The sequence below is a fragment of the Enhydra lutris genome, unplaced genomic scaffold (genome assembly GCF_002288905.1).
Source record: "Enhydra lutris kenyoni isolate GAN:26980312 unplaced genomic scaffold, ASM228890v2 scaffoldscaffold1, whole genome shotgun sequence".
In the NCBI taxonomy this organism is placed as follows: Eukaryota; Metazoa; Chordata; class Mammalia; order Carnivora; family Mustelidae; genus Enhydra; species Enhydra lutris.
Window position 1 is genome coordinate 13,479,924 of NW_019154085.1, and position 23,151 is coordinate 13,503,074.

The 23,151-nt window shown below is 37.6% G+C and overlaps 1 protein-coding gene across 1 annotated transcript in view; it reads right to left on the minus strand.

Annotated features, from left to right (window-relative positions):
- The window catches only part of LOC111162385 (C2 calcium dependent domain containing 6), a 137,815-nt gene that overhangs the window by 37,711 nt on the left and 76,953 nt on the right, over positions 1-23,151 (minus strand). Inside the window, exons 11-13 of the mRNA XM_022526812.1 lie at positions 21,664-21,682; positions 21,349-21,392; positions 19,788-20,114 (exon numbers count right to left, since the gene is read on the minus strand). Coding sequence (XP_022382520.1) covers positions 19,788-20,114; positions 21,349-21,392; positions 21,664-21,682 — 390 coding nt within the window. The remainder of the gene's footprint in view (positions 1-19,787; positions 20,115-21,348; positions 21,393-21,663; positions 21,683-23,151) is intronic.

Genomic DNA, 23,151 nt, shown 5'->3' on the forward strand with positions numbered 1-23,151 from the left:
GAAGGGAAGTCACGCTAGAGTTCAGGGACATGGGATTTGGAGGAAGCAGGCTAGACAGCCAGTGTCTGAGTTCACTGCCTTCAGTAGGTGTCTCTGCACCTATGCTGGGGGATGGGGGAGGGAAATGGTGCCCACCAGTTCATTTGTCCTCAGACAGGCAACTCTGTGAATGCCACCTCTCACAGATGTGCTCCAAGTAGAGTGAAGTCTCTCTCCCTGTGTGCCTTAGGTGATCCTCAGATCATACCATCTGCACTGGGGTTGCTTGCATGCCTTCTCTCCAGGGTTAAGGCAGCACCTTCAGGTCTCTATTCCAGCCAAGCCCACTAGTGTCTAAAACTCTAAACTTTGAGCCTTGTTGTTTGCTAAAACACAAAAATCAGTCCCTTTCATTTTCCCAGCCAATGGCTTTGGGGAATTGTGCTCCTCTCTCCCTCTCATCTTTCTCCTTGACCAGGGCTCCCTCCCCACCATAGCACCTGTGATCCATTTCTCCCCCAAATCATGTCTCCACACTTCCTACATTCCTCGATGTAGCCTCTTCTCTCCCTCTAGGTGTGCACTTTGTTGTGTCAGTCCTTGGGTCGATTTCTTGGGTATTCAGAATGATTTGGTACTTATCTAGCTGTGTTCAAGGACTGAGGCAAGCCTACGGTCCTCATACTTATGCCGCCATCTTAGTTCCCCCCTCATATAAAGTATTTTTAAAAGTACTGGGTTAATTATGTAAGACGGGTCTGCATGAGTAAACTGAAAATAATAGTTCAAAGTACAACAAACCATTTTTTCTTGATTTATGTATTTATTTTAAAATTCCAGTATAATTAATATACAGCATTATTTTAGTTTTGGGTGTACAATATAGTGATTCAACAATTCTATATGTTATTCTGTACTCATCACAGTAAGTATACCTACACCTATTTCCCCGCTTCTCCTCTGGTAACCACCAGTTTGTTCTCTATGTTTAAGAGTCTGTTTTCTTTGATTTGTTTCTTTACTCCTTGTTTTTTGTTGTTGTTGTTGTTGTTTTTAAAGATTTTATTTATTTATTTGACAGAGAGATCACAAGTAGGCAGAGAGGCAGGCAGAGAGAGAGGGGGAAGCAGGCTCCCCACTGAACAGAGAGCCCGATGCGGGGCTCGATCCCAGGACCCTGAGACCATGATCTGAGCCAAAGGCAGAGGCTTAACCCACTGAGCCACCCAGGAGCCCCATCCTTGTTTGTTTTGAAAGTATAACAAAACCATTTAAAATGTATTTAGGGGTGCCTGGGTGGCTCAGTCGGATCACTGACTTGGTTCACATACTTCTTTTACATAATTTAATTTTCCAATTACTCAGCCTTTCCATGCCTCAGTTGCCTCATCTGTAAAGCTAGGATAGTAGTGTGAACCCTACACAGTTGTGTGAAAATTAAATAAATATATGGAAAGCGTTTACAAAATTATGAAGGTTAAATAAGGAAATATCAGGCAATGGCAAGGAAAGTGTTGACACATTTATTCTTAGTATTTAGTTCTGCACTTTTGTTTTGAAAATGAGAAAATTAAGTTTTTTGTAAGACAAATGATTCCCTAAGGTTGCAGAGTTAGTACCAAGGCAGAGGTGAGGTCCGATTAATCCCCTCATTAATATTTTCTATTATTTGATAGAGTATTTCTTTCTTTTTTTTTTTTTAAAGATTTTATTTATTTGACAGAGAGAGAGAGAGATCACAAGTAGGCAGAGAGGCAGGCAGAGAGAGAGAGGGAAGCAGGCCCCCGGCTGAGCAGAGAGCCCGATGCGGGGCTCAATCCCAGGACCCTGAGATCATGACCTGAGCCGAAGGCAGAGGCTTTAACCCACTGAGCCACCCAGGCGCCCCTGATAGAGTATTTCTTTTTTTCAAGGAATACTTTGAAATAATAGAATAAGGAACCTGTTTGCAATCGTATCAGATTTACCCCAAAGGTTCTTTATGGTTAGAAGAATCCAAAGGGTATTAGAATGAAAGTTTTGTAGGAATCCTATTATGAATACTCAAGCATCCCACTCTCCCAAGTTGTCCTTTTTTTAAAAAAAGATTTTATTTATTTATTTGACAGAGAAAGTGAGAGAGGGAACACAAGCATGGGGAGTAGGAGAGGGAGAAGCAGGCTTCCCACTGAGCAGGGAGCCTGATGTGGGACTTGATCCCAGGACCCTGGGATTATGTCCTGAGCCAAAGGCAGATGCTTAATGACTGAGACACCCAGGCACCCCCAAGTTGTCTTATTACTCCTGAATGTTAATCCAAATCATCATTTTTCTTCTAGAATAAATAATAATTCAGATGTACTTTAAAACTTTCCTGACATTTAAAATATTAGTTCCTGAAACTGACATCCTATGTTTCAAAATAGCTTCCTGCACCCCAACATATATTCTTAGAATTGCTATTGATGTATAGAATAAATGTATAAATACATATACAATAGTGTACATATATGTAAATACAAAAACATATATGCCTAAAGTATTAATTTCTAATCATCTTTATTTCATTATATTCAACTATTCAAATAAGCAAAATTTCCCTTTTGGGGAAAATCTCTGTTCTAAAAACATTCTTGTCAATCACATTTTCATCAGATAGCCCATAAGATGGAGTGTTGAAGAAATTTTGCTTGTTACAAAGAAATGTGCTTGCTTGCTTATTTTTCCTGTCAAGAGTTCTTGTTATCTTATTTTCTCTTCATTTTAATTAGATTACTGTAATCTCTCTGGAACATTCTGTACTAATTTATAAAAAGTTGCTGCCTCACGATGTTCAAATGCCCACCTTACGTTCATTGCTTTGGTTACCTGATTCCCTTAGAAATCTATCATTTCCCTTAATCCCAGTACAGCACAGTAGGGGTCCTTCTAGAACTCTAACCCAAATTTGGTTGTTCCATGCTTATGTATGTAATGGTTGTTAAATATTTTGATTGTATCCTTTGGGTTTACTGATATGTCAAATACGTCTTTATAATGATATCACTGAACATCTTCAATCAGAAAAATATCTTCACTGGGTAGATTTACAGGGTAGATAAAATGTTTGTAAATACACAGAAATCAAGTAAATTGTTTAGTAAATTATAATCATGTAAAGTAAGTATTATCCAGGATTTTAAGGTGATCCTTATTTTGCTTTGCTTGATTTCCAATTAATATTGTAATTCCCATAGGTTTTTTCATGTGAATAACCACAAAGCATCATAGCATAATTTACATTTTGGAGGAAAGTCTTGATAATTATAACTTTATGTGAGTTCATATTCTCTATTTCACTGAATATTTGAAAATCTAAATAATATATATACAAATAATAACTTACCTACAGTATAAGGAAGTTTTATATTTTCATTCAATGTGCTAGTGGAACAATAAGGGCTCTGAAATAAAAACAAAAAAAGTGAATGAAAACTAAATATCAATATGATTTTTAAACAGTATTATTGATGGCTATAAGTAATAAAATGAGATCTAATGTTACCATTTGGCCTTACTATATTAAGGAAAAGAATTCATTTACAATTTAACCTCCAGTGCAACTGGAAATGGTGAGATAACTTGCATAGCTGAAACATTGTATTAGTAGGTTGTTGAGGTAGGAAATGGTAAGCATAAAAGAAAGTGCCATTATTTTATTATTAATTGGGCAGAACACACCCTTTACAGTTAATCATACAGAGGAGGCCACATCAGAAAGGGTAGAAAGGACAGACATGGGGTGGGGTCTAAACACCCAGAGAGATTAACCACAAAAGGGGGACACCACAAGCACAGAGAAGGAAGAAGAACAGATTCCACCCCAGGCACCCCAGGCAAGGGAGACACTTAAAAGACGAATCCCTGCAACATTTGACTTTGAAAACCAGAGAGCCCTAACTTCACAAGTTTTTAAGGTCAGCAGGGCTAAACTTTAGAAACTTTAAAAATCAGCAGGCTTTTCTCTAAGAGAGCCAGAGGACCAGAAGCTGAGCCCCACCTTAAAGGGCCAGTATAACAAACAACCCCACTGAGATAACAACACTAGAGCAGCAGTTTGAAAAGATCATGGGGTACGTGGGTAGGACGTTTAATTTCTTTTTCTAATACACTACTCCAAAGTGACTCCTACCCTGGGAAGAGGGGAAGATAACCACATACACTTATTTGATTGAAACCCAAACATATGTACTAGAGTTGGACATCGGGTCTAAGTGCCGGACTCACCCAACAATGAAAGACTCTCAGGGGACAATTCAGGAAGAGCACCCTGCCATTTGGTGTGACCACAGTCCTGGCAAATGGGCTAAGGGCACTCATCTGGTTTGACTAAACTACAAGCCCAAGAAAACCCCAGACTAGCATCTTAACAGCACTGTCCACAATAGGCTAAGTGGCCATTGCAGCTGACTGGACTGGACGCAAACAGGCTCATTCATAAGAGTTGGGCACATGCAACACAAAGAGGAGACACCCCTGAAGCTCTTGGTTCTGGTGAAGAGGGAACATCACTACAGGACACCAAAGTACCTCTTCTTAAGGTCACTACTTTCAAGATCAGGAGATGTAGCTGACTTGCTTAATACATGGAAACATATACAGAGAGACAAATGGGGAGACAGGAAGATGTACCAAAGGAAAGAACAGAATAAAGTCACAGCAAAGAGCTAAATGAAATGGCTATAGGCAATATGCCAGAGAACTAATTCAGAGTACTGGCCATAAAGATACTGGACTTGAGAAAAAGTAAAGGATCTCAGACTTTCAACAAAGAGATAGAAAATATATAAAAAGAACCATTCAGAGATTAAGAGCTCAATAATTGAAATTAAAAATACACTAGAGGGAATAAATCATAGATAGAGGAAGCAGAAAAAGGATTAATGAGCTGGAAAAAACAGTAATAGAAAACAACCATATGGAACAGAAAAAAAAAGAATAATAAAAAATGAAAATGTATTAAGGGATTTCAATGACATCATCAAGCATAATAGCATTCACATTATAGGTGCCCCAGAAAAGAGAAGAAGGAGAAAAAAATTTATTTGAAGAAATAAAAGCTAAAACACTTGTAGAATCTGGGGAAGGAAACCAACACCCAGATCCAGGAGGCATGGCAAACCCCAACAAAATCAACCCAAAGTGGTCCACACCAACACACATAATAATGAAAATATCAAAAAGTAGTTATAAAGAGAGAACCATTCTTCACTACTAAGTTGATCTCAAGGGGCTCCCCAGGTAACCAAATGGTTTGGGAGAGGGGTGATCTCCTCCATTACTGTGGCACCTGGCAAGGGACTGAGTACAGAGGACCCACCTTTGGTTCCATCTAGCAAGAAGGCTTTGGTGGTTGTGCTGAGTTGGCCAGGTGCTAATTCCACGACCAAGGCATAATGGGCAGCTAAGTATGGAGGGTCACAGGCTCAGGGCCTGTGAGAATCTCTATGCCAGTATATGGCCAGCAACTGCCACCATTAGACCTGCTTTACCAAAAAATGCTGAAAATATTTCTTCAAAATGAAAGGATACTAATTAATAACATAAAAACATATGAAAATATAAAATACACTGGTAATGGTAAGTATACAGTCAAAATCAGGACAGTCTAACACTGTAATATGATGGTGTATTATCACTTAACTCTAGTATAAAATTCATTTTTCTGCATGTGGTTATCTGGTTGTCATAGTACTGCTAACTGAAGAGACTATCTTTTCCTCAGTGAGTATTCTTGGTTGCCTGCCAATTGTTAGTTGACTGTATTTGTGTTGGTTCCTATCTGGGGATTCTGTTTTTTACACCCCCCCCCAAGATTTTTTATTTTAATTAATTAATTTTTAAAATTTTTTAATTTTTTATAAACATATATGGGGATTCTGTTTTATTCACTTAGTCTATGCATGTGTTTTTATGTCAATGCCACACTATATTGATTACTATAGCTTTGTAATACAGTTTAAATTAGTAAGTGGGGGCCCTTTAGCTGGGTCCTTTCTCAAGTTTGCTTTGGTTATTTATGGTCCTTTGTAGTTCCACATACATTTTAGGATTTTTCTCTGAAAAATGTTCTTGAAGTTTGATAAGTATTGCCCGGAATCAATAGATGGCTTGTAATGGGGACATTTTAACAGCATTCATTTATCTGATCAATGAACATAGAATATCTTTCCATTTATTTGCATCTTCTTCAATTTCTTTCATTAGAGTCTTACAGCTTTCAATGCACAGATCTCTCACCTCCTTGTTAAATTTATTTCTAAGTATTTTATTGTTTTTGATGCTATTACGAATAGGATTGTTTTTCTTTTTCAGATATTTCATTGTTAATATATAGACACACAATTGATGTTGTGTACTGATTTTATATCCTCCAAATTTACTGAATTAGTTCTAACAGACTTTTTTTTATTGATGAATCTAGGATTTTCTACATATGGAATGTTATCATCTGTAAATAAAGACAATTTTTCTTCTTCCTTTCTGATTTAGGAGCCTTTTATTTCTTTATCTTGATTTCTCTGGATAGGACTTCCAATACAAATTGAGTAAGGGTGGTAAAAATGTCTTATTCCTGATATTAGACTAAAGCTTTTAAACTTTCATCAGTGAGGATGATGTTAGCTGTGGGCTTGATATATTTTGATCTCTATTATGTTGAGGTATGTTTCTTCCATACCCAATTTGTTAAGATATTTTATCATGAAAGATCTTCTAGTGAAATGTTTTTTTTTCATCTATTGAGATGATAATTTTTATCTCTAATTCTGCTAATGTGGTATATCACATTTACTGATTTGCTTATATTGAACCACCTGTGTATCCCAAGGATAAATCCCACATGATCATGGTAATATGATTACTTTAATATGCTATTGAACTCAGTTTGCTAAGATTTGCTGAGAAATTTTTGCATCCATAATCATCAGGGATGTCAGTCTACAGTTTTTTTTTCTTGTAGCATCTTTATCTGATTTTGGTGTCAGGGTAATGCTGACCTTGTAAGAGGAGTTTGGGAGTTTCTTCTTATTTAATTTTTTGGAGGAGTTTGAGGAGGATTTCTTTTCATTCTTCTTTAAGTGTTTGGTTGAATTCATCAGTAAAACCAACTGGTCCTGGGCTTTTCTTTGTCAGGAGGGTTTGGTTATTTTAATCTCCTTACTCATTATTAGTCTATTCAGATTTTCTATTTATTCATGATTCAGTCTAAGTTGTATGTTTCTAGGAATTAGTTCATTTCTTCTAGGCAATCCAATTTGTTGGATATAATTGTTCACAAGAGTTTCTTATGAGTCTATGTGTTTCTGTGATATCATTTGTAACATGTTTCGATTCCAATTTTATTTGAGTCTTCTCTTAGTTTATCTCTTCAAAAACCTGCTCTTAGTTTCATTTATCTTTTCTATTGTTTTTCTGGTTTCTATTTAACTTATTTCTTTTTGATCTTTCTTATTTCCTCTTTCTGCTTTGGCCTTAGTTTGTTCTTTGTTTTTCTAGTTCCTTGAGGTGTAAAGTTAGGTGTTTTACTTGCAATTTCTCTTTTTTCTTAATTTAGGCATTTATCACAGGTTTAATTGGATTAAATTGTAGATCTCTTTTTCTTTTTCAGTGTATGTTTATTTCCTCTCCTGCATCCACATTTTTTTTCCTTTCCCTTTTTCTTCTTCTCTGTCTTCACCTCTATTTCCTCCTTCTGCTGCTGTTTTTTGGTAAGACTATTTCTCATCTCATTCTATAACACTAGTCTAAATTGGATATCAAAAGTAAACTAAGGCAGGGGCACTTGGGTAGCTCAGTCCATTAAGTGTCTGACTTCAGCTCAGGTCATGACCTTGGCATCCTGGGAGTGAGCCCTGCATTTGGCTTCCTGATCAGTGGGGAGTCTTCCTTCCCCCACTCCTTCCCCTACTTGTGTTCTCTCTCAAGTAAATAAATCTTTTTTTTTTTTTTAAAGACAGCAATGCAAGACATCAAAGAACATGAGAAATCACTGAAATGTGACACTACACACCAAAGGAAAACAATAATTTCTCAGTAACTGGCCAAAAAAATGGAGATCTGCAATCTTCCCAATAAAGAATTCAAAATAGTTGCTTTAAGCAAAGATCAGCAAACAACAAGAAAACAGAGACAAACAATTCAACAAAATCAGGAAAACAATATAAAAACAAAATGGTAAGTTTCATAGAGAAATAGGTCATAAAAAAGAACCAAATAAATTCTGAAGCTGAAGAATAAGTGAAATAAAAAATGCAGTAGAGAAATGGAATCTGTGAACTCAGATTATTTGTAACTAGCTATGACACAAATATAGAACATAAATCAACAGAATAGAATAGAAAGTCAAGAAATAAAACCACAATTATATGGTCACTTAATCTTCAACAAAGGAGGCAAGCATATCCCATGGGAAAATGACAGTCTCTTCAACAAATGGTACTGGGAAAACCGGACAGCTACATGCAAAAGAATGAAATTGGACCACTTTCTTACCCCATACACAAAAATAAACTCAAAATGGATTAAGAACTTAAATATGAGACCCAAAGCCATAAAAATCCTAGAAGATAACATAGGCACTAATCTCTCTGACATCAGCTGTAGCAACATTTTTCTAGATATGTCTCCTGAGGCAAGGGAAACAAATGCAAAAATACACTACTGGGACTACAAGCAAAATAAAAAGCTTCTTGGGGTGCCTACGCAGCTCAGTCAGTTTAGCATCTGCCTTTGGCTCAGGTCATGATCTCAGGGTCTAGGATCAAGCCCCACATTGGGCTTTCTGCTCAGCAGGGAGTCTGCTTCTCCCTCTCCCTTCATGCACTCTCTTAACTAAATAAATAAAATCTTTAATTAAAAATAAAATAAAATAGAATAAAAAGCTTGTACAGCAATGGAAACAATCAACAAAACTAAAAGACATCCTACAGAAAGGGAATATATTTGCTAATGGCAAAATCAATACAGGCTTAGTATTCAAAATATACAAAGAATTTATAAAACTCAATGTCCAAAACCCAAATAATCCAGTTAAAAAGTGGGCAGCAGACATAAGACATCTCTCCAAAGAAGACACATGGATGGTCAACGGACACATGAAAAGATGCTCAACATCACTCATCATTAGGACATACAAATCAAAACCACAATGAGAAATCACCTCACGCCTGTCAAAATAGCTAAAACTAAAAAAGCACAAGAAACAAGTAGTGTTGGCAAGGATGTGGTGAAGAGGATACCCTTGTGCACTGTTGGTGGAAATGCAAACTGGTACAGCCACCATGGAAGACAGCATGGAGGTTCCTCAGAAAGTTAAAAATAAAACTACTCTGTGATCCAGTAATCACACTGCTGAGTATCTGCCCAAAGAATATGACAACACTAATTCAAAAGCTATAAGCACTCTTATATATATTGCAACATTATTCACAATAGCCAAATAATGGAAGAAACCCAAGTGTCCATCAATCGATGAATGGATAAATCTGTAACGTATATATATTTATATATATGGAATATTATTCAGCCATAAAAAAGAATGAAATCTTGCCATTTGCCACAACATGGATGGATCTGGGGAGTATAAAACTGTCCATTATCAAAGACAAAGAGGGTATTTTAAAAGCAGGAAAAGGAAAATAATTCCTTACATACAAAGGAGTCCCCATAAGGCTATCAGCAGAGACCTTGCCAACCAAAGTGCTGAAAGAACAAAAATCTGTCAACCAAGAATGTTTTACTCAGAAAAACTGTCCTTCAGCAGTGAAAGAAATAAAGACTTTCCCAGAGAAACAGAAGCTGAAGGAGTTTATCATCATTAGATCTGCCTTACAAAAAATGCTGAAAGTAGTTCTTCAAAATGAAAAGATGCTAATTAATAACATAAAAAACAAATGAGAACATAAAACACAGTCGTAATGGTAAGTATACAGCCAAAATTGGAACAGTCTAACACTACAATACGAAGGTATATTATCACTTAACTCTAGTATAAAGGTTAAGGGACAAAGTATTAAAAATAACTATATAATAATCTATGAATGGATTCACAATATTAGAAGAGGTAAATTGTGGCAAAAAAATAAAATGTGGCAAAGAATGAAACTGGACCATACACAAAATAAATTTTTTGTGTGTACACCATACACAAAAATAAATTCAAAATGGACTAAAGACCTAAATGTGAGATCTGAAACCAAAAAAAAAGTCCTGTAAGAGAGAGCACAGGCAGTGATTTCTCTGACATTAGCCATAGCAGCTTCTTTCTAGATAAGTGTCCAGAGGCAAGGAAAACAAATGCAAACTACACTATTAGGACTACATCAAAATAAAAAGCTCTTATGTAGCAAAGGAAACAATCAACAAAACCAAAAGGCAACCTATAGAATGGGAGAAGATATTTGTAAATGACATATTTGATAAAGGGCTGGTATCCAAAATATATAAAGAACTTATAAAACTCAATGCCCTAAAAATAAATAATCCAATTAAAAAATGGGCAGAAGACATGAATAGATATTTTTCCAAAGGAGACATACAGATGGCTGACAGACACATGAAAAGATGCTCAACATCACACAAAGTACAAAATCAAAACTACAATGAGGTATCATCTCACACCTTTTAGAATGGCTAAAATCAACACATGAAACAACACTTGTTGGCAAGGATGCAAAGAAAAAGGAACACTTGTACACTCTTGGTGGGAATGCAAACTGAAGCAACATCTATGGAAAATAGTATGGAGTCTCCTCAGGAAGTTAAAAATAGAACTACCCTATGATCTAGCAATTTTACTACAAGATATTTATCCAAAGAATACAAAAATACTAATTCAAAGGAATACATGAAGTTTACAGCAGCACTGTCTACAATAGCCAAATTATGGAAGTAGCCCAAGTGTCCACTGACTGATGGATGGACAAAAAAGATGTGGTGTACACACACATATATATGTACATACATATATATGTATATATACACAGACACACAAAATACACACACACACACACACACACACATATATACACAATGGAATATTATTCAGGAAAAAAGAATGAAATCTTGCCACTTACAATGATGTGGATGTAGCTGGAGTCATCTGAGTGGACTGAAAGTAATATCGTAGCCTGAAAAATTATCAACCAATTACCACCAAAGGTGTCCCAAAGTCCAATGCTGAGAGGAGGTGGGATACTTGCAATGTAAGCTCTCCTACCATAAGTCAAATGGGTCAACATTTGGAAGGAATCAAGTTGGGCATTCAGTGGTAGCCTAGTCTACACATCAGAAACTTCACCAAAGTTGACTTCTTTACTTTGTTCCCAGCTATGAAGGTGAATGTGTTGCTGTATCCAGTATAACAATAACTCCAGGCAACAAAGGTGGCAACTTGGGGAGTAAAGGTTCAATCAGCAGCTTGACTCCAGTCAGTCTCATCAAGAACATGCCCTTACTGTATACATCTGCATAAGTGACCTGGGTGGTTCTTTTCATAGTAGTAATTTGGTTCTGTAGTTTGCAGTCCCAAGAAAAGTGTCTTCAATCTGGCAGTGTGTGATTTTCCAAACGATGAACCAGGCAGCTAAGCCATTGGCACAGCCAAGAAGTAAAAATATAACAAGGTTCTTAAGAGTAGCACTGGCCAGAGTTCTGCCCAACAGAGTCAAGTATCACATCCATTTTTGCTTCTGCATAGCTGACCCTTAAACAGCCATAGTAGCTAATTGACACCATCAGGTTTCAGATTAGCTGAACCATCAGTGAACTTTGCCTAGGTATATAGGGGTACCTCTGTGAATCCCAGGGCTCCCCTGAGTCATTGGCTTTGCTTCAGGTGGCAAATGGAGGGTAAGTTTGGGGTCAAAATCAGTAGCTTCTACTTTTTCATGCAAAACCAGAATGATGCTAGGACCAAGTCAGATGCACCCCTCTAACATACTACTACCACTTGGCCAGTAAAACCATCTGGTTTATAGGCTCCACTCAAAGCATGCTGAATGCTTAATGATGTATATAGAGTGTCTCATACCCACAGTTTAAAAATATGCTGGGCCTCCTTTTTGGTGATAGGTGGTTGGAACAGCACTTTTTCTTTGACTGCTAAAAGAACTGAGAACTGTGAATCTGTCCATATAGTCCCAAGAAAATCTATTTGGCAAGCAGGTCCTTGAAGTTTTCAGGGTTTATCAGCCACCCCTGAAGGCAGCCATGGGTGAGAACTGAGCCACTGAGACAGAGACTTTTGACTTGCTAACCAACAGAACATCTTTAGAAATCAGAGGGTGGAGGCACTCACATATATCCTGATCCACCATTGTGGCAAATGACAAGGACTTCTATACCTGTGGCAGTAATCCTGAATGGGAGAATGTCTTCTGACAATCTGCGAGTGCCTATGCTATGCATGCAACACATCAATTTCATTATATGGTTAGTGGTGAGCACTATAATAGTACATTGGATCAGCAGAGAGGATCCTACCCATTAGGTCACTTTAACTTTCTCCCCCATTGCAAGTTTTGCCCAAACTCAATCAGCTGATTTCAGGTATTTTTTCCCCCTCCTGTAACACAGACTTTCCTTCATACTAGGGGCTACCAACAGTTAGAATAGCCATCAGAAGATTATTATTTCCAGATTGGGAGCACTGAAAGAAAAAGGGTGTGAGGGAGGCTAGCCTGTGGAGGACATCTAGAGCAACTAGAAGGTTTTTGTTTCTTGTTTTTTTTAAGTAGGCTCCATGTCCAGCATGGAGCCCAAAGTGGGGCTTGAACTCACCACCCAGAGATCAAGACCTGAGCTGAGATCAAGAGTAGATGTTTATCTCTCTGAGCTACCCAGTTGCTCCTAGAAGGCTTTTGTTTCTATTTTGGCCCTTTATCTTATCTCAACATCAGAAGCCTCACCTCCCTCATGTACCATCCTGCTTTCAAAGTGCATCTGTGCTCAGGGGCTCAGACCCACTCACCGGGTAGAAAGTAGCAGGTAAGTAGGTGTCCTGGCTAAGTATGAAAATCACATGCAAACTAGCTTGACCCTCAAATGTCAGTGGTATGGCAAAGGTGGTGTTGGCAGTGTACAACACAGGATACCAAGTGCCATCACTCTTGTGTAGTAGATAGTTATAATCACAATATCTGAAACAGCTGGGGCACAGAAGCAACAAGTGGATTCAGTTGGTGATAACTCTAAGTCTCCAACTTCAATAGTGAGTTCACTGGCCATACAGGGATGGGGTATTCAGATAACGCTGCTCTTACTTTCCCTGCTGCCTTTAAATCCTTAATGAAGGCTGTGATTTCCCTATTCCTTCTAGGATTTTGGTCTTTCTGTTGGACCATCTGAAAGGGCACAGGGAGATGAGTTGGGTAGCAACTTACATGTCCCACCAGCACTTCTCTACATGTGGCTCTATAAGATGGAGACAGACAAGTATATAACATAATAATTCCTACCACATATTCAGATGTGGAAACAACAGTACATTCAATTGACCTACAGAGACCCATCCAGAAGGTGATATTAATTTCCTTCTCTATGGTGAACACTGCCCCAACCCTGTAAGTTGAATCCAGCTTATTTTTTCTTCCATACATCTGGATAAGATAGAGACTTGAACATTCATAACCAACAAACCCATAAAAGATTGGGTCCCCACCCTCTCTGAAATTCCCCAGTGCAGTGGCTGCATAGAACCTTCTATCCCCTTTAGGGACAGGAAGATTTTGGCTCCACCTTAAATCATGTTTCTCTTTAAAGCATCTGGGATCAGGTTAAGAGGAAAGGAAGGTGTCAAGGTATTCAGAAGTAGGAGGCCACTCCATGCCATCTAATAAGACTTCACATTTACTTTTGGTTTGGAGCTGTGTAATAGCAACCCGCGGTTCAATCAAATGAACTTCTAATGTTGCTCGTCTGTCCAACACTCTATATCAGGCAACAAGGTCTTCATAGTTGACACCATCTACTTTGCCTTTGGGAATTATTTGATTTGAGAGCTGTAGCCACACTGCATTCTGGATAGATTCATGAGGTGTGTGTGTGTCCTCAGGTGACTTAAGCTTGTTTGGCTTGCACAGTAATGATGCACTGTGTGAAGTCCAATTCAATCGAGGGCATCTGCGGTCCCTTTAACATGATGACATCTCAAATTCTTCCCTGGCTTCCACATAAGGGTTGAGGGAGTTTTCCACGGCACCAGAGCTGACTTCAAGAATTTCTATTTCTTTGGGTCTGTTGCTTTGAGTCAGTGGATCATCGTCATCGGCGTTGTGTACACAATTCAAGGTAGTAAGTGCCCGAACACTAGTCAATGCCTATTATGATTTCCCACCAGGGTTTGTCCGTCTCAAGATAGACAAATCTTTTAGCAGCCAGAACTCAAGACAAAAAACTGAGATCTCTCACTGTTATTTTGGAATGGATACAAGATTATCACCATATACTTCAGGAATACTTACCCTCCTAAGATGGCCCAGCCATGGCCATCCTTCTTTTATAGATATTATATAGCCTACATGCTCATCTCCCAAGAAAACCAGCCAAAGTTTTAATGATTCGTTTGGTTTCTGTCCATAACAGTCATGAATTTCCACTCTCTGATCCTGAGTGTAGGTATGCAACTCTGTAACTGTTGTCTAAGAGCAGAATCCTCTGCTCACTCAGGATTGACCTTGGGACTAATTGTTAAAATGGGACAGACATTGAGGTGGATCATCAGACCGGCAAGGAAGTCTCCCTCCCTGAGGATAATTAGCAACATCCAGGGAACTGTTCAGGCAGCTGTTTTTAAGCCTAACTCCCAACACTTAACTTGCAACCATCTCTCCAATAGTCTAGAGTTAAGGACTATTTATTGACTGACTGATCATACAACTTGATCATCACTTTCCACCAATTCCTGTGGGCTTCCCCCAAATGCAACTGATCAGACCACAAGGTTCTGGTCCTTCATTCAGTATCCCATACTGTCACCAAAGCTGTCAAGAATGTACCGTGCTTGTAAGATAACTAGTTAGCTTGTCACAGTTCCATGGAAGCTGATAGAAGAAGTAAGTTTCCTGGGTCAGAAACAAAAGTTTATTACTCAGAGTAATCACAGCAGCCAGAGTATAAGCACTTTTACATCAGTTCCCCAAGCCTGATTCCCAAAGTAATGCAAAGTGAGCCAGATAACAAGATCACATGCAACTGATTATGTTATAGGAAAAGAATCCTATACCTCTCAGAAGAACCATGGAGAATGTCTCCCCAAAATACGGAAAGATTTATGAAATGATGCCACCAAATATTAACACTGGTAATTTCTGGATGGTAGAATTATGGCTCTTTCTTACATTTGGGGGGGATTGCTTGAATTTTAATAATAAGCATACATCATTTTCAATTTTGTACTTTAAAAATGCATGATGAACCTTCAGATCAAAATGAACATTTGAATACAAAGCTGCTGTGAAATGAGCAAAAAAACAAAAACACGGGAAACTGTGTATCAACTATACTGCAAATTTTTAAAAAAATTCAGAGCTAAAAAAATAGAGGAAAATATGCATGCATACCAGAAAACTGGGAATATTACTAGTTAGAGTTAGGGCAGGAATTAGTATTCCTCTAAAATGGTTTAACAAAAAAAGCCCTACTATTAATGAAAGTGTATTTATGGGTAAGGAACCAATAATGAATGTTGAGGGAAACACTGAAAAGATGTTACCACTCCAGGCAAAGCCTGGTAATAGCTGGAGTCATAGAGCTGGGGCCACTCAGCTGAAGATGTAGATATGAAGGAAAATTTATTGTCAGAACCACAGCACCAAGGCAGGAAAACAGTAGGACAGAAAAACTCAACCTTTCTTTCCCTATCGACCTCCAATGTTCTGCCAGTGTTTGCCATTTCCTGGACCTAACAAGAAATCAGCCAGGATGACAGTCTCATAAGGCATTCCATAGCAGTTATCTTCTTGGAGCATAAAACAAAGAAGGGCAGACAGCAGACCAAGGTGGAGACAAGACAGAAAATAAGCACGGGTGCTCAACAGTCCAAAAATGTTTCTACTATGGTCAAGATGAAAATAGATTAAAAGGCTAACGAAACCACCTGTAATTTACCATATTCAAGTGAAGACTGACTTGGAAGAAAGTGGACAGAACCTTCTACTCCTCAATAGAGACACGCATTTCTTCAAGCTCATAGTACATGCAATTAGTCTAGGGTGCCCAGCTAAGTCAAGGAATGTTGGCTCAATGAATATGAAAACACTGAAAATTCAGTGATGTTCTCTGAAATGTATTGCTTCCAATTATATATATATATATATATATATATATATATATATATATATATTTCTGTTTCTCATAGGCAAATAAAAGCCTAAGAGAGCAATATTAAAACCATTGAAAATATAAAATGACTCCTTTTCCTTTTTCTGAAAAGGAAGGATTTAAGTAAACTATCTCTGACAAAATCCATCTCAGATACTACTGGACAAACAGATCTTCGAGAGAACAGTATGAGCAAAGAGAAAAATGATGAGAAATTTTAAAATTATCTGTTTCAAAAGAAGGTCTACTTCGATTAATTGGAAAAGTTCTCCTACTCCAAAAATCATGGAAACTATTTTTTATCTCTATTTTTATAGTCTTAATTAGTTTGAAGAATTCACAGATGTAATTAGATTAGAAAAACTTCTAGGTGAAAAAAATTACTGAGTTAAAAAAGAAAGTGGATAAACTAATTGTAAAGATGCATTTCATATATGCATGAGTTGGGTTGATTCAAAGAGAAGAATTAGCAAAGATAATGAATTTGAGAGATCATAGAATATTTCCCACCAGTTCCATCAATCATCATGCAAGGGTTTACATTTCATGAATGAAATTGATAGCATAAGGAAGGCAGTTAAATTCAACAAATTAATAAAAGGTTAGTGGCATCACATAACATAATTCCATCTTCCTTAATCCTAGTTTTCCGTAGGCACTAGAACATGATTGCTTAACCTCCCATTCTTTCACCTGCCTTGATCTACCTATGATGCCTAGGACTGAAGCAAACATCTTGTGACCATAAAGTAACAAGCAGGAACATGAAAAAGAGGAAAGGTAAGAGCCTGTTCTGGTCTTTAAAGACGTTGTTAAGCCATTGAACCAATGACAGAAATCCTTGCCTCCTGAATTCATTGATTGGGTTCCAATCAGGAAAATGTGGTTTCAAGGTCAAGATCACAAGGGTGTGACTGTAAGATCTCTTGTTCGGATCTCAAAAAGTTTTTTTTTTTTTAATAAAGATTTTTATTTATTTGACAGAGAGAGAGAGAGAGAGAGCGAGTACAAGTGGGCAGAGGGGCAGGAAGAGGGAGGAGGAATCTCTCTGCTGAGCAGGGAGCCTGACACGGGTCTTGATCCCAGGACCGTAAGGTCATGACCTGAGCTGAAGGCAGCCGCTTAACTGACTGAGCCACCCAGATGCCCCCAGATCTCAAAAAGTTTTAAAATAGTGTTTCACAGACCCACTCGGCTAAACAAAAAATATTCTAAGTATCTTAGGATATCCTGTTAAATCCTCTTGGCTGGTTAAGACAGCATCTGTGATTCTTTTTTATTTTTTTTAAAGATTTTATTTATTTATTTGAGAGAGAGAGATCACAAGTAGGCAGAGAGGCAGGCAGACAAGTGGGTGGGGGGAAGCAGGCTCCCCCACTGGGCAGGACCTCAATCCCAGGACCCTGAGATCATGACCTGAGCTGAAGGCAGAGGCTTAACCCACTGAGCCACCCAGGCACCTTGAGCCTCTATAATTCTTAAGGATATTGTACTACAGCACCTTGGCTCTCAACCAAAGGCAAACTGTGGCCTGTCTTAAAGATATTCAGAAGTGTAACAGTTGGCTAAGATCATAACTTGATAATACAGAAAATCACAAATTAAGAATCACAGCATCTGGGACAGGAACAGAGACAATTTAAATGGAAAGAAGTTTCTGAACCCTCGGCCTTCGGCTTTCTACAGAGAAGACAGAGGCTGCAAAGTTACTCAGTTACCAATATTATCTCTTTCTCATGGAAAGAGAAGGTAAAGCCAAGCCACGAGGGTAGAGGCAAGAGCTTCAAAGTTACTATGGCTCACTCACTGACTGCTGTACGCTTCACTTTCCCCCTTTTCCACCTTTGGAATATAAGTGCCTATGTGTTTTCCTGTTCCTTACTCACTGCGTATACAGGACACAGATAACTGGTCTCTTCAATTCACAGATTTTAAGACTGAGAGGTGCCATACTCAAGCAGCCTCATCCACCTGGATCTGATTTAGATGCTCAAATTCTGTACTTCAAGGCCAAGCCTGATGCAGCAATAGTATGAGGCAAGGATCTTAGAAGGGGAGTAAAAATAGTTTGCATGTGGGAGGCACATGAATGACTTGTGGGTATATATAGTTAATTTGTGGCAGTTAAATCTCCAAATGTGGGCCCCCAATGAACATCACTTTCTAAGATTCCTGCCCTTCTGCAGTCCCTTCCCATACCGAATCAGGCTTGAGCATGAGACTTGCTTTAACTAACAGAATTCAGTAGAAATGACCCTGTGTTTGTTCCATGCCTAGCTCTTATTTTTTTTTTTTTTTAATTTGACAGAGTTCACAAGTAGTCAGAGAGGGAGGCAGAGAGAGAGGGGGAAGCAGGCTCCCCGCCGAGCAGAGAGCCTGACTCGGGGCCTGATCCCAGGACCCTGAGATCATGACCTGAGCCGATGATCTCTGGGGTCTGGCACTGAGCCGCACATTGGGCTCCAGCCCCATGTTGGGCTCCAGGCCAGCACTGGGCTCCTTGCTTAGCAGGGAACCTGCTTCTCCCTCTCCCTCTGCCTGTCACTCCCCTTGCTTGTACAGACACTCTATCAAACTAATTAAATTAAAAAAAGAATTATTCCCCAAATAGAGATATTTAATGAAATTATCTTAGAATTTGGAAGAGAATTTAGAAATGACCTGATATGATCTACCATTCAACAGATGAGGAAATAGGTCTACAGGTTTAGATGTTTAGGTGGTTTAGGTGCCCAAGTTTGCTGAAGTATTTGGAGGCAGAACCTTAGTTAGAATTCAGATTGTTTACCCATTGACCAGTATACATTTTTACACTGCTTTAGGAGCTACCTATAATAGTGATTCAAATAAGAAGTAAAGATCTAAATAGAATAACTGTCATTTTGAGAAGTGCTTTAACCCTTTGAATTTATATTCAAATCATTCACATTTTAAACTATAAAATTATATGTAATAAGAATGTTATTTTCTCTAACAGTTTTATTAAAAATTTCCACTGAAATAATTTCTCCAGATTTTGAATTTCCTTTGAATTTACATCTCCCTGTTGTTACACTTTCAGCTGAATTTTATACCCACCCATGAGACTAGTTTGTACTACGGGTATCTCACACCACTCTGCTTTTCCTTCAAGGGTTTTTTTTCCTCCTTACTTGAATCTAAGTAGGGTAGGAATGTTTAGTATACTTAGACATACTTCCACTTGGGAGACTTTTGAATGCATTTTCAATTTTTTTTTTTTTAAATGAATTATTTTGTTTTCCCTAGTCTTATACTTCTAATACAAGGTCTTCCTCTGGATCTTGGGTTTGAGACCTACCTTTGGATTTTGAATCTGAGGAAACTAAGCTTGTGCTCTTTTTTCTAGCTAAGCTTAAATTGTTGCTTTGCCATCTAAGTTCTGTTGGTGATGACTCTAAGTTCCTCCACTTTATTTTACCTGGATATATATAGCTAGTTTTCAATTTTACCTCTGATGAAGATGAGTCTGTTTTTAAAAGCCTTGGATATCTATCTTTCAATTTTACATCTGATGTTAAGAACATATTTTTTTCCCCCTCCAGCGCAGCTTCTGATTGGTAGTCTTCTAGAGGTGATGTTTGGTTCTCCTCTGTTATTTTCAGGATAGGAATAACAGGCAATGGAGTTTGCTTTGTTGATTCATTTGTTTGCTTTGTTGACTCATCTGTTTGCTTTGTTGATTCATTACTTTCAGGAGCAACAGCACTTGAATTATCTTGATTTGACTGGTTCAGAGTTGGTAGAGTCAGGCTTTTCTTATCATCATTATCCAGCAACTAGAAAATATATCAATAAAGCAAGCTACCAATTAATCACTAGAAAATATTTAAAACTAAGAAAACTGGACTTAAAAAATCATTTGTACTACCTTATTCGTTATCATAAAAAGTGACCATCAATATCTGTCAGTTATTACATTCCTTATTGAAAGAGTTAAACTCTTCACTTGCACGAAACCATGGACTACAGAATATTATTCATTAAGATGATCGCGTAGCTCTTTTTTTTTTTAAAGATTGTATTCATTTATTTGACAGAGAGAGAGCACAAGTAGGGGGAACAGCAGGCAGAGGGAGAAGGAGAAGCAGACTCCCTACTGAGCAGGGAGCCCCATGCAGGGCTTGATCAGAGGACTGCAGGATCATGACCTGAGCCAAAGGCAGACACTACACCATCAGAGCCAACCAGGAGCCCCAATCACACTTTATAAAGCAGTGGTTCTCATATATTCAGATTTTGTAAATCAGCAACATCTTAATAAAGATAATTCAGTCCAACATTTTGCTGTTATTATGCTACACCAATATATTACAATAAAAGAAATTTTAGGGATGCCTGGATGGCTCAGTCCATTGAGTGTCTGACTCTTGATTTCAGCTCAGGTCATGATCACAGGGTCATGGGACTGAGCCCCCTGTCAAGCTCTGCACTCAGTTGATTCTCTCTTTCTCTCTCTCTCTCTCTGTCCTCCTCCAGCACTCAAATATGCACACTCTAAAAGAAATAAATCTTTTTTAAAAAATAAAAATAAGGAAAAAATTTAAAAAATAAGGGAACTTTTAATAGCAAAATAGCACAAAGAAAATATCATTAAATCAAATATTATGTGAACTCTATTTTTGCTTCTATCTTAAATATAGATTATAAATCCATAGAGAAAGTAAAGAATGTGGTTACGTCTGTAGCATCCACTTCCAAGATCATTGTGCAGAATTTCATGCTTTTACTTTTACTTGTTGCCCACTTTCTCTTTATCAACATCTTTTGTCCCCTATCTTTGTATGTATTTTAAAATATTATCATTTTATGTTGTAATTTCCCTTTTAAGAGTGTAACTTAATTAAATAAATAATGTAACTGTAGAGACAGTGCCACAACAGAAATGACCATAAAAACCTGAATAACTTCCTGGGTGCTTTTTTTCCTATTTATAAAAATTTCTTTCTTTATAAATGTTACATCCCCTTATAAAATAGTGATTATTAGAAGTTCTCTTCCAAGTTCCCTCACCTCACTTGGAACAGTTTCAACTTCCTCCATTATAAGAGGGAAATCTGTTAATAAATTAATAGAGTATTTCATTATTATATTATAAAACAAACACATTTAAACATATGTACACCAATGCTATTTTAATTTTTCTCACAAGAACAAAGAACAATTTAAATCAAAGCAGTTATTCAAACATAAATACTATTTAGTAAAAACAGGCTGATGAATCTCTGGGAAGATAGGGGATTTGTAAATTGAAAAAGTGTGGAGATAAAAATGAGTACATGCATTAAGTGGTAAGATTTCAGATCCATCAATGTAAGATATAAAAACATATATACAGTATATTCTGCTACGAGTTAAGAGGAAATAAAATAAATCCCAGATGGTCTGTAATAGGGTTGGGATTGGAAGAAGAGACTGGAATAAAGTTGCATGTAAGCAGAGAAAGTAGGACCATTTGGAAGCTGATTGAAGCTCTTGTAAAATTTTCCTACAAATATAAAGATTATATATTTAGCAAGTAGAAAAGGAAAACCTTTAAAGGAGACAATAAAAATTTGAGATACAAAGGAATGTATTAAGTCTAGTATAACACAAAATTTATTATGGTCACTGTTAGCTATGTGACTGTAGTCAGCTTAGCCCATTTTTCTGAGCCTTGGTTTTCTCATATGTAAAATAAGATTAATAATGCTTATCTTACAGGTGTGATACAAGTACATGTAAGATGTGAGCAGCAATATGGCTAAATGCTTAATCTGTTTGCTCAAATGTACAACGTTCAAATTTAATCCCTATCAGTTGATGGCTATGTGACTTCTGACTTGTTTCTTAATCTTTCTGATCCTCAGCTTTCTAATCTGTAAAACATGGATAAATAATAATAGCACCCTCGGGATGCCTGGGTGGCTCAGCGGGTTAAGCCTCTGCTTTTGGCTCAGGTCATGATCTCAGGTCCTGGGATCAAACCCGCATTGGGCTCTTTGCTCAGCAGGGAGCCTGCTTCCTCCCACTCTCTCTGCCTGCTTGTGATCTCTTTCTCTGTCAAATGAATAAATAAAATCTTAAAAAGAAATAATAGCACTCTCAAATGGCTGCTGTGAGGACTGATTTATAAAATCTAGGTAAAGGCCTGCAACACAATGGTCAATAAATGTTAGCTGAAGCTATAAGAAGCTAGAGAAATACCAGAAAAAAGAAGTCACTAGACTTGAAATAAACTCTTCAGATAAGAAAAAAAAAGAAAGAAAGAAAAAGAAAAAAAATTTGGCAACCAACAGTGACTGAGGCATGTTAACCTCAAATCTTCAACAGTGATACTGAAGATGGAAATTGTGATTCTCCTACACCTGAAAATTGAACGTTTCAAGGTAAAGAGTAGGCTAAAAACACCATAGCTCTGCTAGGCTGGCTGATTCTCAGAGGTTATGAAATGAAGATATCAAAGGCTGAGGTAGCCAGGAAGTAGAAGTAAGGAAGTAGGGAAGTAACTTGTGGCACAAGTCTTGCAACAATAAGTCATTATTTAACACCTGCAGAATCCAAGATTTTACAGATATAGTCTATGCAACTATTTTAACTTACTTTCAATGAATGTTTAATGGAGATTTTTTTAAAGGATACCAAACAATATCTTCCATTATCTTACTGATAATTTGTAAAGAGTTCTCAAATTTAATGCTAATTGAACTTCCCATCTCCCTCTCTCTGTCCTTCCTTACACACATACACACACACACAACCACACCTCTACTTAGAAGAGACCAATAGCCCTAGAGCTAATGTTTAAGAAAAATACTTTTTCACAGATTATAGTTA